This window comes from Anabas testudineus, chromosome 15 (genome assembly GCF_900324465.2).
Source record: "Anabas testudineus chromosome 15, fAnaTes1.2, whole genome shotgun sequence".
NCBI classification, from domain to species: Eukaryota; Metazoa; Chordata; class Actinopteri; order Anabantiformes; family Anabantidae; genus Anabas; species Anabas testudineus.
This window is the reverse complement of record NC_046624.1, coordinates 21,181,226-21,196,033: the sequence shown is the minus strand read 5'-3', so window position 1 is coordinate 21,196,033 and position 14,808 is coordinate 21,181,226. Positions and strand designations below refer to the sequence as shown.

General features: G+C 44.1%; 1 protein-coding gene across 1 annotated transcript in view; it reads left to right on the top strand.

The window, feature by feature from the left end:
• Positions 1-14,808, top strand: part of usp54a (ubiquitin specific peptidase 54a) — a 45,299-nt gene that overhangs the window by 26,492 nt on the left and 3,999 nt on the right. The window contains 20 exon segments of the mRNA XM_033326351.1: positions 5,000-5,020; positions 5,022-5,073; positions 5,076-5,092; positions 5,179-5,313; positions 5,875-5,988; positions 6,542-6,577; positions 6,579-6,625; positions 7,167-7,269; positions 7,366-7,512; positions 7,702-7,851; positions 9,100-9,268; positions 9,577-9,768; positions 10,416-10,553; positions 11,143-11,764; positions 11,766-11,816; positions 11,905-11,917; positions 11,920-11,986; positions 11,989-12,030; positions 12,726-12,890; positions 13,640-13,759. Coding sequence (XP_033182242.1) covers positions 5,000-5,020; positions 5,022-5,073; positions 5,076-5,092; positions 5,179-5,313; positions 5,875-5,988; positions 6,542-6,577; positions 6,579-6,625; positions 7,167-7,269; positions 7,366-7,512; positions 7,702-7,851; positions 9,100-9,268; positions 9,577-9,768; positions 10,416-10,553; positions 11,143-11,764; positions 11,766-11,816; positions 11,905-11,917; positions 11,920-11,986; positions 11,989-12,030; positions 12,726-12,890; positions 13,640-13,759 — 2,401 coding nt within the window.

Genomic DNA, 14,808 nt, shown 5'->3' with positions numbered 1-14,808 from the left:
AGTGAGTGAGAGCAGTAATTATTGGCGTTGTTCGTTTAAAGGAAGGATGACTCATTAACCTGGGGGGTGGAGCTGGCGGTTGAGACTGCTGAAATGACAGATTGAGCTGAAGAGAACACTCATTACACTGTTTACCTAAAGCTTACAGCCACAGAGGTCCTGGAACATTACACACAGACAGAGGTCAGCAGTCACTGCACGCACAGTTTTATAGTCTTCTGTCATCACAAAACCTTTTACAGTGTGAACTGTAAAGGTGCACTCAACCAATTTTCCACCTCAGTACACTTTCATGTTTGTGCATCCTCCTGCTTTACAGACCTCCGCTGGCTTCATCTTCAGGTCCTCAGTCCAGAGTTGAGTGTTACCACAGGGTTTAAGGAGCCTTTAGCATTAGCTGGTTCTAATAATCAGAACGGTCTTTGAGTTATCAGTGAAAATACCCAGTTCTTCTCCAGTAAAACACTTTAATATCATAAAAGTAGCTCAAGATAAAATACCAGATTTGCTAATCTGTACCTACACATGAGATTTTCCATCTGGTAAAATACCCCAAATTAATCTGTTATCAGTCCTTTTGTCATTCAATCTGTCTTGCCTCTTTGACAGCGCAAAAGGAATCTCGTGGCATAAACAACTGTCTGATAACTTTAAAAGTTTCTTCCAACATGTTAAAGTCAGAACCTGTGTTGTTGATAATTTGAATGGCGAACAGTTGGCCAACCACCAGTCCACCTACAGATAATGTAAAGACCACTGAGCAGCAAAACATCACGTTTGATGATTTTTACTGCGTGAGGAGCAGAATGCAAGCCGACAATATGTAGTGAAAGCTCAGTACTAATATTATCTGCTCATTTCCAAATGATTCGGGTATGATAGACTGCTGTGGAACCGTCTCCCTTCCTGTAGCCCCGTGGGATTTTATAGGAATTCACAGTGTGCTGTTTAAACACAGTGGGACTTGAACCCTTACTTGAGCTCATTGGACCATAAATTCACACTTCCTCATGACTTCTGCACCAGCCAGCTGTAAAACATCACCCACCTGACCCCTCCGGCCCCGTGCCCGTCCGTCCTGACTCGTCACTTGGCCTTATGTCAAACCATGGTGATCAAGAGGACTATAAAGCTGGAGGCTGCCGAGTTGAGCAAAGACAAAGTGAAGAGAAAGAACATTGCAGTAACGAGCAGCTGAGGCCTGCACATCTTTCCTCCTAATCCTCCCTGCTGGTCAAGATGAAGGAACGAGGGAACCGGTGACTGCAGAAAAATTAGAACCTTTACAACGAGCAGCTGGACCTGAACACGCCTCCATCAGATATTTAGAAAATGTATTTAAATCCACGGTGTTTACCCCACAGCTCTGACTGAACAACGCTCTTCTTCCCATCATCTCAGTGCGTTTATAATGTTTATAATGTTTTGTTAGTACAGATCAGACGTCCCCACACAGCTGACAGCTGATTTCTGTTTTTATGAGTAACAAGATGAAAACAGGATAGTCTGGTTCTGCTGGTTCTTCACCATCTGTAAGGTCAAAAGAGATAATCGGTGCCAAATAAATAAACTGAATGGGAAGAAGATTTGCTGTTACATTAAAACAATAAACCAGGATTCAAATACAACAGTTATGTTTCATACATAGAAACATCTTCAGTTCACTTAGGGGGACGGACTGAAATCTTCAGTTAAAGCTTCTAAATCGACCTCGATTAAGCTAACCCTAACCCACAGAAGCTTGAAACTGCTTCAGTAGAATCACAGGCGTCTTGGTGTCCAACCTCACTAGTCCATATTCCTTCAAATCAGGACCAGCTCGTGCACGTCCGCCTCCCATACTAACGACACACAAAGGCCAAACCAACTGTGTTGATATATTTTAGCCATGAATCCCAGGTTTTGGAGAAGCTAATAATCTCATACTGGCATGCCGCAGCAGGCGTGATTCATGAAAGCTGGGTACAGGAGAGGGCAAATGTGATCTCTACAGGGGACCAGGGAATATGTTCCCACCCCAGACACCAGTCATCATCAGTGCTCAAAGGCTAAAAGGAAGCGCACCTTCTTCGTCTCAGTGTTAATTGTAATTAGAGTTCATCACTGTCCTGGTTGTTGAACGGAGGGTTTGCTGGTTCCATCCTGCACCAGTAACATATTTTTATTTAAAAATGTGTCCTTTTACCGACGACGTGTGCAATCACAGTACAGTATGACTATAGCGAATCTATGACTAAAGAAAAATTTACCACAGCGTCGCGGCAGCAAAGAAAAAGACACCACCTCAGAGATGAAATGAGACGTTTATGAGAACCGCAACTCCTCCTTCATTAGGACATATTTTTATTACAGGTGAGGTGTTGGTCCTGCTCTTCGTGTCAGTACGCACTGTTTTTATTTGGAGTGATGAATTCTGCGGTTGTGACACCACCCACTGTCCCAGAGCTCTGAAGACCAACAGATTAACCGGTGAAGGGAATAATTATTTCCAGCCATAATTCACAAATGGTACAAATTAAAGGTTTATGGTGTTGGAAGTGTAAAGCCAGCACAAACCTTTGCTGAAGGTTTGTTACCTGCTTTGCTCCTAAAGGACGAAGCAACATATTGGACCTGGTGGGGGGGTGCAGGAAGGAGAAAACAAACACACCCAAAGTGCTGACGCGACAGTACGGCTCTGTACAACACACACGAGAGTAGCATTTTATAGAAAAATGCATTTTATTAAGCATCTTTTTCCTTCGTGATTTATATTAGTTAGTTAAATATCACTCTAACAGACATAACAAACCTTTCACATGAAACCAGGGTTTATTCATTTTTATTAAGTAGATTCAGAATTGATGCTGGATGCTGCAGCATTTTCAGCATTTGATTCAGATTATAGTCGATATCAGAGCTTCAGCCTATTTCCATCTGTCTGTATTTTGTCTCCTGGTGTGTGGGTCATGTCATTTTTTACTCCAGTCATTCATTTCAGACAGCTACTCCAGTTTGCCATCACTCTGCCAAGAATTCTGCTTTTCACCCTCAAAGTGGGGCGGCCAAAATAGTAGAAATCCCTAATAATATAAGGCACTGCAGTACAACTCCACCACCCTCTGTGACCTCAGTCATTAACTTATAGAATAGTTGTCACCTTTCTAACAACCCTCTCTATTTATCCGGGCTTGGGACCGGCACAGAAGTAACTGGCTTGCAACCCCTGTGGCTAGATTCTGGATTCAATACTAGACGTGAATAATTATTTATTAAAAATAAACAGATTAAATTTTGACCCTTTTACTGATCCACATATTGAACATGGACAACAACTCTTCATGCATTTACAGTCCAGAGTCTGGGACCTCCAGACCACCACCCCTGTTCTTTTTAAAACCCTCCATAAGTAATTCCTCCCTGTCTGGATTTCTGCCTCGCAGCAGTGTCTGCACGCGTCAGAAGACGGACGATTTCTGAAACTGCTTCTTACTCCGTGTTTCTGAGATTTGTTAAAGACTTGATCGTCTGCAGCTTGAACACTGAACGTTGTTCCTGTGATTCTGTTTCTGATGCTGTTATGAAATCTCTGGCTGCCTTCACAACCCACGCTGTGTGTGAGAACACTTCTCTCTGTGTTTTCTGGTTCTCACACCTTCAGGGCTGTTTCAAGGTCACACTTGGTTTCTCAGTTCAGATTAGAAGCTGATGTTGGGGAAGAGTTGCAGGTTGATCTTTATTTATAGACACACTACAGGGCTGATTGTTCTGGTTGATAGAGCGAAGCCAGTGTTTGTGCAGACTCAGTCACGGTTCTTATGTTGTTGAAGCTGAACAGTAAAATGTGCTCCAAGAGTTTGAGGGTAAATAAAGTTTTCTCAAAGGGGGTGGAGTCTTAAATGCATTAAATTCGGTTCCCTGAAGCATCTAGAACATGTTTTGATCCTGTTGCAGACAGATGCTGCTGCAGGAACCTCAACTTATTTTTGTAAAACTTTGTCCACTTGTTAGTTTCTGTTGAATTTATTACCTGAGTAGGTAAACCATTCTCTCACCTGTCTAAATCAGAAGATACCTCCAGGCTGTGCAGTCTGATCTGTTGTGGTCTGATTATTGTCCTTTTTCAGTTAATTCTGCATCTTACTGTGGTTGTTTTGTGATTCTATGTCTCTTTGTCTCTCCTGGTTGTTTTAGTATCTTTGTGATAATTTTCTGTCTCATTTAAGTACTTTTCCATCTCCATGTGGTCACTTTGTGTTTCAGGACTTTCAGAAACTCTAAAAAGTAAAGATGCACATAGAGACGTACACACTATGACATGTTCTTTCTTTTCCCTTCATCACACAAACACACAGAACTTAAACTCTTTTCCTTCTGGCAAACACACACACACACTTATCTCCCAACATCACTCTCACTTTGACACACTCGTCAGGAATCCAGATGGTCCAGATGGAGAGAGTGATGGACACAGTTTGACACGCAAACACATACACAACCCTCTCACTTTGTTTTGACGTTGGTTCTCCATCACTTCAGCTTGTCCTCAGGTCACTGAACTTGTGATTGGTTGGTTGTAGATTCAGGTCAGTGTTGACCAGTAGCTGTGTTGATGTAAATGCATCACACTTTAGTGGAGTCAGAGAAGCAGCACGGAGCAAGCGTGTCAGCACAGCGGAATAGTGGCTCTCAGGACTCAGGTTTTTTTCTCCTTAATTCATTAGATTAAGATTTTACAAATGTAACATTTGCGTTAGTTCCAAGATGGTTTTTATTTGGCTGATAACTTTGATCTGTGGATAGAAAGGCTGTAAATTGGGTTCATTTCCTGCTGTCAGGTAAATGTGATTGACTGGACAGAATGTTGTAGCTTTTTTTATTTGACTTTACATTATCTTTGTTTGGTGTGTTAGCCTGGGAGGGAAATATTTATGTGCTTATGGAAATTAAGGTTTACATCCGAATCCATTCAATCAGTGCTGAAACGACTTTACTGATTTTTTTCCTGTTTCTCTCTCAGGTTCTGTGGCACCTTGACATCCTTTCGGCGTAGTTTCCGACAGCTAACGACTCATAAGTGTATGGAGGACTCGTGTATTTTTGTGCACTAAAGGTGGGCATCAGTGTGACTGGCTTCTAAAGCTGATCCTGGACCAGCTTTTTGTTCCTAATGTCGGTCTGTTTCTTCTCATTATTCAGAGTATCTTCGCTCAGTTTCAGTACAGCAGTGAGAGAGTTTTACCGTCCGACGCTCTTCGCAGCGCTCTCGCCAAAACCTTCCAGGACGAGCAGAGATTTCAGCTCGGCATCATGGACGACGCTGCCGAGTGCTTTGTAAGACAACACACGCACCTCACACAGGGCTTCCTTATCCTTATTAAATATATTTAAAGTGTCACTTCACATTCTTTCCTTAAAGTACTAATGACACTTTGAACACTTTGAAGTGTGCATGCTGTAAAATGTACTTTAAGTGCAAAGGTACAAGTACACCTATGCATTATTATTTGATTGTGTTACTTTCCACCAACAGTAATCATGGAACCATTTCAAAGGCAGAGTTGTAAATGGAGCTCTGTGAATTGAATTAAAAGTTCGGTAGTGGAAACCAACCTATTCAGACTTCTACCGCCGCTTTGTGTTTGTTTTACTTTTGTCTGGAGGTGTTGCACCGTTTGTAATGTCTGCTTTCATCCTGACACTCCACTTGCACGTATAATCTAGTCACACCTATACATGACAGAGAAATCTACCTGGGAAATGAGGTTTCTCTGATGACAGTAACCAGGTTTCTTGTTTGTTGTGACACTTAAGAAATCAGCTGCAGAACGACGAGTGGAACCGGGTTAATAAAGTACATGTAAACGCAGTGATTTCTGTTTCTGTGTTCTGCAGGAAAACATCCTCATGAGGATTCACTTCCACATCTCAGACGAGACCAAAGAAGACATCTGCACAGCCAGACACTGCATCCCACACCAGAAGTTCGCCATGACGCTCTTTGAACAGGTGAGATGCCACCTGACTCTACTGTACACGTCGAGGTTTCATAAGTAACAAGTTCCTAAAGCTGAGGTTTTATAATTTTTAAGACATTTGATGACAACATTGAGGAACTTTTACACTTTTGACTCATTTATAGACTAGTTAATATTGATGATTGCATCAGTGAATATACTTAATACATGTGTTAATTACATCTGGTTTAGATCTTTTGTGCTTAATTCACTTCAGGTAGGGAAGAGATGTATTAATCTGACTGACCTGAAAATCACCTCTTTAAACAACTGCACTAATATAAGAAGAAGCGTGAGAAGCGTCTAATTAAGTGTTGAGCAACAGGTGCAGTAGTTGACTCATCAGGGTGCAGCTTCTACATTGTTCAGCCTGGTTAGTGGTTATTAAAGGCTGACTGTTTTCCCTTCAGTTGCCAGATTGGGTACTGATATGGCTGTATGTGATACCTGAACTTACAAATAAACAGAATATCACATTTTCAGTCAGTCACAGTCAGCAGTGACATCACATTTTAAACTCTGAAATGTGTGTTTTGTGTTTTCAGTGTGTGTGCAGCAGCTGTGGAGCGTCCTCAGATCCTCTTGCCCTTCATTCAGATGGTCCACTACATCTCCACCACCTCCCTGTGGTAGTGTGCGCGATGTTTCTCTCAATCTCAGGAAAGGTGAGTTCAGGGGACGCCCTCACCAGAACCTGGTTGCCAGGTTACACTTCAGGGTCACCTAGGTAAACTGACTAATGGCGTCTCTTTATCACAGCTCCTGGGGTGTTCCTCAGACAACACACACCACACACACACACTCTCACTCACACACACGCACACACAAGCACACACTCTCACTCACACACACAAGCACTGAGAAGTGGGAGTGTGTGTATTTACAGCTGCATTCCTCTCATCACCTTTCTTAAAGCGACTCAACCTGAAAACAGCATCTTTCTCCTCTTTTAGAAGGAGACATGTCCGATATTGTGTCTCGTGATACTGTAGCGTTTCTCAAACACACTGTATTGAATTTTAATAATTTACATGCAGATAGATAAAATCAACCACAGACTGTGGTTAATATTTTTATTTCAAATCAACCAAAGTTGTTGTTTCTTTATCGTCTTATTCTACAAAAAAAACTCACAAACGAAAACCACCTCTCTTCCTCCTTAGTAACCAGGCGTGCAGGGGTGAAGATGTTGGAAACGAGGGAGAAGGCGACTCCCAGCATGTTTGGGGAGCTGCTGCGAAACGCCAGCATGGGAGACCTCCGCAACTGTCCTGTAAGACACTTTGACTACAGGGTTATTTATTACAGTTTCTGAATTCTGGTTTAAACCTCCACAGATTTAGAATTTTCTTTTGGTCCTTCTCCTCAGAGTCAGTGCGGTCAGCAGCTCAGGATGGCTCGGGTCCTTCTCAACAGCCCAGAGATCATCACCATCGGCCTGGTTTGGGACTCTGAAAACTCTGACCTGGCAGAGGATGTCATTCACACTCTGGGAACCTGCCTGCGACTGGGAGATGTAAGAAGTAGTAGTTATAGCTGTGGTGGTGGTAGTAGTAGTAGTAGTAAGTATTAGCAGCAGTAGTAGCAGTAAGTAAACATTCACCAAAGCACAATGATAAACATCAGTCGTCAGCATACTGTGTTAGTCTGCATTCTGCAGCTCAGCTCCTCTGTTGAACTCTGCCTCCCTGTTTTCTCTCTGCAGTTGTTTTACAGGGTTACAGAGGAGAAGGCTCGTCAGTCAGAGCTCTACCTGGTGGGAATGGTGTGCTACTATGGGAAACATTACTCCACCTTCTTCTTCCAGACGAAGATCAGACGATGGATGTACTTTGATGATGCACACGTGAAGGAGGTATAATCTGTCATACATTATGCCAAAAACGTGTTAGTAGAAGAGCATCGACTGCAAATGAAACTTTAGTTGATGGGAAAATCTTGAACCTGTTGAGTGTGCTGGTGCTGAGAGGCACAAACCCTTAACTACAGCATCTCCAATTCGTGTGTGTGTAAAAAAAAAAAACCTAAAGAGTCAGGAAAGGAAATGACCTCATGTTGTAGTGAGAGATCTCCTCTTCCTGTTCATCCTTACACCTCTTCTATCTCTTCTTCCTCCTCCCTGTGTCCTCGCCACTCTACCTCCCTCCCTCACCCCTTCTTTCTTCTCTTTTATCAAAAGTCGTCTCTTCATGCTTTTCTTTCTTTGCTGTTAATACTGTATTCTGATTACACTGCTGGAATGAGATATCACATTCCCTCACTCTCTGCCTCCCCCTCTCTCTATCTCTGCTGGTTGTGAAAACAAGGATATCCCTCTATTGTTTATCAGTCCAGCTGGACAGAACTGAGGGTGTGGTCAGAATACACACACACACATCCCACCACAGCACCGTCGACACTTTTGCTCACACTGCTGACTTTCATTCTCTTCCACAAACGGGACACGTCTGATGGAGAATTCGGGATTTTGGATTTTTGGAATGTACTGTTAGATCTGAGCCGGGCTAGAGCTGGACTTGGCGATTTGGAAAATGGCGGAAGGGTTGAAATAACTAAACATACAATACAAACATAAAGACCAGTTGACAGAGGGCAGGAATACCGTGTTCAGCTTGATGCAGCCGGGTGGTATGGCCTCAAGCGTCCTCCGCCATCTCTGTTTCCCCTTCTGAGCAGCGTTTTGAGGTGAACAGGACGTCCTTACTGGACCTGGAGTTATCACAGTTAACACAGTGTCAGCAGATGGTTCAATGTGGAAGGTTTTGTTTAAACTTTACAATTGAGAGTGAATTTATTTATGTTTGAGGTCAATATGAATTCACTCATTTAACTGTAATCCTTTCAAATCCCTTACTGCGTAGCTTCGACGCTGAAATAATAAGTAAATAAGTAAAACTCAAAGACTGATTTAATGTTGAGTAATTGATTCCTCTGTTATGTCATGTTGATGTAGAGCTACAGTCCACTTACAGTTGTAGAGAGGAGAAATCAAACGGTTAGACTGACAAAAGTCCAAAACCAGTATATGTTTACTAGATTAATTTTGGGTCAGCTAAGTGCTTCTGTAGTGTCAGAGTTTCACGTGTCTTTTTGTTTCCTGCAGATCGGTCCCAAGTGGAAAGACGTGGTGTCTCGCTGCATTAAGGGCCACTACCAGCCGTTGCTGCTGCTGTACGCCGACCCGCGGGGGACGCCAGTGTCGGTGCAGGACCTGCCCTCGCGCCTCGACCTTCAACACCTCAACAAGGCTTGTTACGACAGCGAGGACTCGGGTAACTACAACACAGCTAGGAGTCGTAGTAGTAGCACAACAAACATTCAGGTAACAACAAGAATTGGTAGTACTTGTAATAGTCGTAGTAGTAGTACTATGACAGACAAGACTGAGGTAAATAAGAGACAGCTAACAGTCGGACAAGTAGGGGAAGTAGTCACTGGGCTGTTGTACTTAGTCATTAGTACTTGTAGCAGTAGTGAGGTTTAGGTGTGATATGTATTTCTGTGTACGTGTGCGTTTATGAGCACATGTACATCAGCACTGACGTCTTCTAACCGCCCAATGCTCCACCCCCTCGGTCAGGCCGTGAGCCGTCAATCTCCAGCGACACTCGCACCGATTCTTCGACGGAGAGCTACTCGTACCGACAGCCCTCCCACTCTCACCATGAGTCCCTGGCCAGTCACTACTCCTCCGACTCCCAGGGAACCGTCATCTGCATTGAACGCCCAGACGGACCCCATCACGCCTCGCTCTGCAACCTGGATACCGTAGGTGGGTCCACTGGAAACTAAACTTCACAACATGGACTAATCTACAGTAAACATGTACTAGTACACAGTATTGTGTATGTTTGCAAAGGATAAAGTCAGAAGCTACAAAAATCCTGAACAAATGCAGCCACAGACCATCAGCTGTTGTCCTGCATGTTAACCAGTCACAGGAGCGTCTGCTTAGTCACTTCTCTGAAGCATCCACCATACTTGCTTATAACTATGTGTTCCTATGTGCATCATGGCTGCTTCACGTGTTTGTGCACATGCTCAGAAATTAATGCTGTGTACGTGAGGTGCAGTCTGACCAATATGAGCTTCGACTCATCACCACAGTGGTGAAACATTTTTAACTGAGAGAGCTTGCATGTTTCAGAACAATGAGGATGTTGTCACAGACACTGATTAAAAGCAAGTATATGAAGACCTTTCTAGCACACCATTCATCCTAATTCATACATTTGCCTATGGGCTTTTGTTTTTATTTAACCTTCTTTGTTAAAGAAACCCCTTCCAGAGATTTGACCCTGTAAGACTTGCTGTGGAGCCAGTCACATTCTGCCACGCTTATTTTTGTTCTGTCATTGTGTGTCGTATGATGTGGTGAACGTGCTGTAAACATCCGCTGCCATCATTCTCATTGCGAAGGCCACGTGACGGACAGCGAGCAGCCACAGGCCCTGAGGAGGAAGGGAGGTGGGCCCGGAGATAGGAGGCGCAGCTCTAGCCGCTCCCGGCGATCTAAACCCAACAGCGAAGCCTCGTCGTCTGGGTACCACAGTGAGGGTAGGCGGGGAGTGGGCCAGTCACAGGGCAGGGAGGAAATGACAAAAATAAAATTCAAGCAATACTGGATTTTCAAGAAAAAGCTGATAACGAAGTATAGCTTAAACACCTCAATGAGGACCCTCAAATTAAGCTATTTACGAGTTGACTGAAATTTAACTGAAGGTTAAAACACTAACTGTAACTATTAATTGAAATTAATTTGGTTAAAACAACGTTTTTGATCCTTTACACTTTACAGTGTTTTCTGTAATTCAGTTTTTTCCTAATGGGAAACATTAACAGTGAGGAAAACTCAACATGTCTGGGAGGCGTACTAAATCGGTGTATATTAAATATTTCCTGTAGATTTTTCTTATTTTAAACAATTAAAGTTCAGTTTCTATTCAAACTGTTCAGTTAAAAACAGGAGGTTCAACACAAGTCATGAGGAAGAATGACGCTTTCATCAATCTGCTACTTGTCTACTTGTCATAAACTTTTATGTTTTTTCATCCATTTTTTTTTTTTTACCTTCTCTCGCTCTCTCGTTTGTCTTTCTCTTCAATGCTTTACCTCCTCACCTGTCGTGCTCCTGTCCTTTTCCCAGGAGAGACGTTAAAGGAGCAGCAGGTTCCTCGTCACTTCCCCAAACCTTCATCCTCATCCTCATCCAGTCGCCTCAGAGACTTCAAGGAGACCATGAGCAACATCATCCACAGTCGACCCCTCTCCTCCTCTTCCTCCTCGTCTTTACCCACTGCTGTCATCTCTGAAATCTCCTCCTCCAACCACCACCTTGTCGCCACTACTGCTTCCTCCACTAAACTTCATGACTGGGAGGCAGACAGCACAAGCAGCGAGTCCAAGTCCAGCTCCTCAGGAGTAGAGTCAGGCAGGTACCGGCCGGCGTGGAAGCCACGGAGAGAGGCGCTCAACATCGACACCATCTTCAACCGTGAGAGGCGTAGGCAGGCGGGGTACAGCCCGCTAGGAGCCTCGCTGCCTGAAGATTTTGGAGCTGCAGCCTCCAAGGGAGCGTACGCCTCCTTCCCAGCCCCAGAGGAGCTGATGTCTGTCAGGCCGGGCTCCTCCTGGACTCTCCCTGCTGCCTCCATCAGCCACAATGGAGGTAGAGACGGACCACGAGGTGGAGGAGGTGCAGAGCTGCCGCCTCCTCCTCCTCCACCTCCTCCCAGGCTAATTCAGAGGATGGAGAGCGGATACGAGAGCAGAGAGGAACAGCAGCAGCCCGGTCAGTCTGGACCTGAACCAGGGAGACAGGTGGGTACAGAAGGTCCTGATCAAGGTTTCTGCTTTTGGTCCTTGAGTTTACAGTGACTTCAGCAACATATGTGACTCTTATCTTCAGGGAGTGTGCTGTGTGAAGAAGACTTCAGTCTCCTCCTCTTCCTCTGGGCCATCTTGGAAAAACATCAGGTCAAAGAGTAGTGGGCTCTGCTGCAGGACCTGAGCTCTTCGGGGAGTGGGGGCGTTGGTACGACACCTCTTTTTGTGGCTTTTTGTGTTGAGAGAACAACTTTCTGCTCCTGTTTGTTCCAGTGGCTGAGATTTAAACCTCATCAGCTGGTTTAAAAAACTGGTTTAAATCTGCCACATGCAGATCTAGAACTCAGGATCTTGTGCCTTGTTAACGGGAGGTTTCTTTCTGCTCCATCGCTGATCTCCTCACTAGTGGATCACCAACACTGTAGTTATTTCAAGTAAACCAGGGGTGATTCAATTCAATTCAATTTTATTTGTTGGCACCAAATCACAACAGAAGTCAGCTGAAGTCATCCTTGTTTTCAAACTCATTGTCAGATGATGAAGTCAGATCAAGCAGATTCCTTGCAGCTCACAGGTTCATGTCCAACTGCTGACATGACTCTACTTCAGAAATAAGAGGCGGATTCAAAGACAAAGATCATCATTTATAAACAAATTAATAATTAGTGAAGAATCAGGCCCCTCGTGTTTCAGATTTTATGTCTTAATTACGACCAAGATTAAAACTGAAAAAACGGAAAACATTGATGCAGATTTAGTTGAACTGACGACCAAGTAAATATCAAACATGGTGGGATGAGGTGTGGAGCTCCCTGTCTGCTGAGAACTTTAAGCTGTGTTGTTACTTTTGTGAGCTCACGCTCTTTGTTCACAGTAATAACGCAGGTTATTTGTGTTGACCAGTGCCCCCCGCAGGCCGCAGCGAGCTCGACGAGCTGCAGGAGGAGGTGCTGAGGAGGGCGAGAGAGGAGGAGCAGCAGCGACGGCAGGAGAAAGAGAGGGAGGCGGCACTCGGCTTCAACCCAAGACCCAGCAAGTACCTCGACCTGGACCAGCTGCAGATCCAGGGTATGTACACACACACACACACACCGGGCATCATGCGAACGCTTTAATGCGACTTTGCAGTGTACACAGCTGTATAGCCGCAAACACTTAAACCCACCAGGTGGTGTTATTGTTGTGGCTGTTTGGCGCATGTTCATCTGTTGTAGCATGTAATTCAGTGTTTCAGGGTTTTGTGTGTTGTTGGACAACGGGAATGTTCCTCATTGAGCAGCTGAAAGGGAACAACTGAGCCGACACACAATAGATAGAACGAGCTGCGCAGTAATGCTGTGTTTGTTTCCAGCTTCTGCCTCCTCGTCACTCTTTACCTGTGTTACAGTTTGTAGTGTTGTTCATGGGACGATGTCTAATATTTGACTAAAGTGACCTCGGAGAAACGTCTGATTAAATGAAAACGAGTCAGCTTTTTCCAGGATCTTTAGCTGATTGTGAGGATCACATGTTGTCGACTTCACAGTTGAAATGATCCTATGTGAGCAACGTGTTAATGTGAAAGGATGTTGGAAGAAAAACTAGTTTTCCGAAGGACCAAAGAAGTAATGTGGTGGTTAAACTGAGCCTCTGCCTCTCTTACGGTTGGAGTACGATGGGGATAAGGTTAAGCTGCATAACGCAGGACTGTTGGTGCTACCACTCAGTAACTTTGTCTGTCTGAAATGATCCCACCGTGAACAGGGCAGCTAAAACAGCCTGACACTTGCAGAAGTCTTATTTCTGTGTGTGTGTATGTGTGTGTGTTGACCCTCCAGGTAAAAGCGACAGCATCGAGAGGTGTGTGTCGGAGGCTGAGCTCCTGCTAGACCAGTCGGTTCGTCTGGAGCAGGCAGGCGAGGTCACAGCGGCACTGTCGGCAGTCAACGAAGCAGTCTGTAAGCTCCTCCCACTACACTCTGCCTCCTTGACTTAACACACACTTTTCTCTCTAGGTGTGATGACACTCATTGGCTGAATGGATTTCCTCACCCCTTATAACCTGAAAACTGAGGAGAGTCCAGTCCTGGCATCTTCCACTGAGCTTTATCCACTTTGTCGGTTGTTTTGCTCTGACTTAAAACCAAGTAGACTTTGGTTGATTAGCCAGTGGACATGATGTTAACCATCATATTACAGCAGTTTAACGTTGTTTTAATGTATTATCTTCAGCAGCAACAACTTGTCACATCTGTTTAACAACGTACAAAGTTTTTTGAGTTTTTTTCTTTAAGGGGAGAAACCACAGGAGGGGGGTAAAACATATTAGTGTTAACCTGATGGGACGACCAGCCGTGTAACAAAGGCACAAGCTCGAATTTGTCCACACCCCCATAGCAGGACATGTGCACCGTTTCTCATACTTACTAAATAAACACACTAAATCCTCTTGGGGGGTGGGGGTGCTTGAATGCCAACGACAGGCAGCACTGTGGCCTGTTGGAAACGGTTTGATACCAGACGCTGAGATCTCAACATGCTGCTGCGTTACTGTGGAAAGAACACACACAATCTGCAGCACCACAAACTTCAGCCGTTAGTGTTCAGCTGAATAAAAACTCAGGTGGAGAAACCATGAAAGCAAAGCATCAAATATCAAACAGAACAAAATGTTGAGGGTTCAAAAGATTCACAAATATCTTTCCAAGTAAAAGCTCCGTCTCTCTCTAGGAACGTCCTTTTTCTGTAGTTGCAGGACTGAAAGAAAGGTTCCACTTTATTACAGCTCACTAGCTTTGTAGTTCTTTATTTCTATAGGCAATTAATAACATTGTTATTCAGCTGTAAATTAGTGCTACGACCATCAGCCTTAAATAAGTAAAATAAACACTGAGAGTGAGAGTTTCTTCAGAGGGGAAACTCCTCACCTGGCATAAGTGTGGAACAGGACACAGTCTGAAAGTGCAGAACGGTTACAAAGCCATGATCTAAATGAATGTTGCTGATT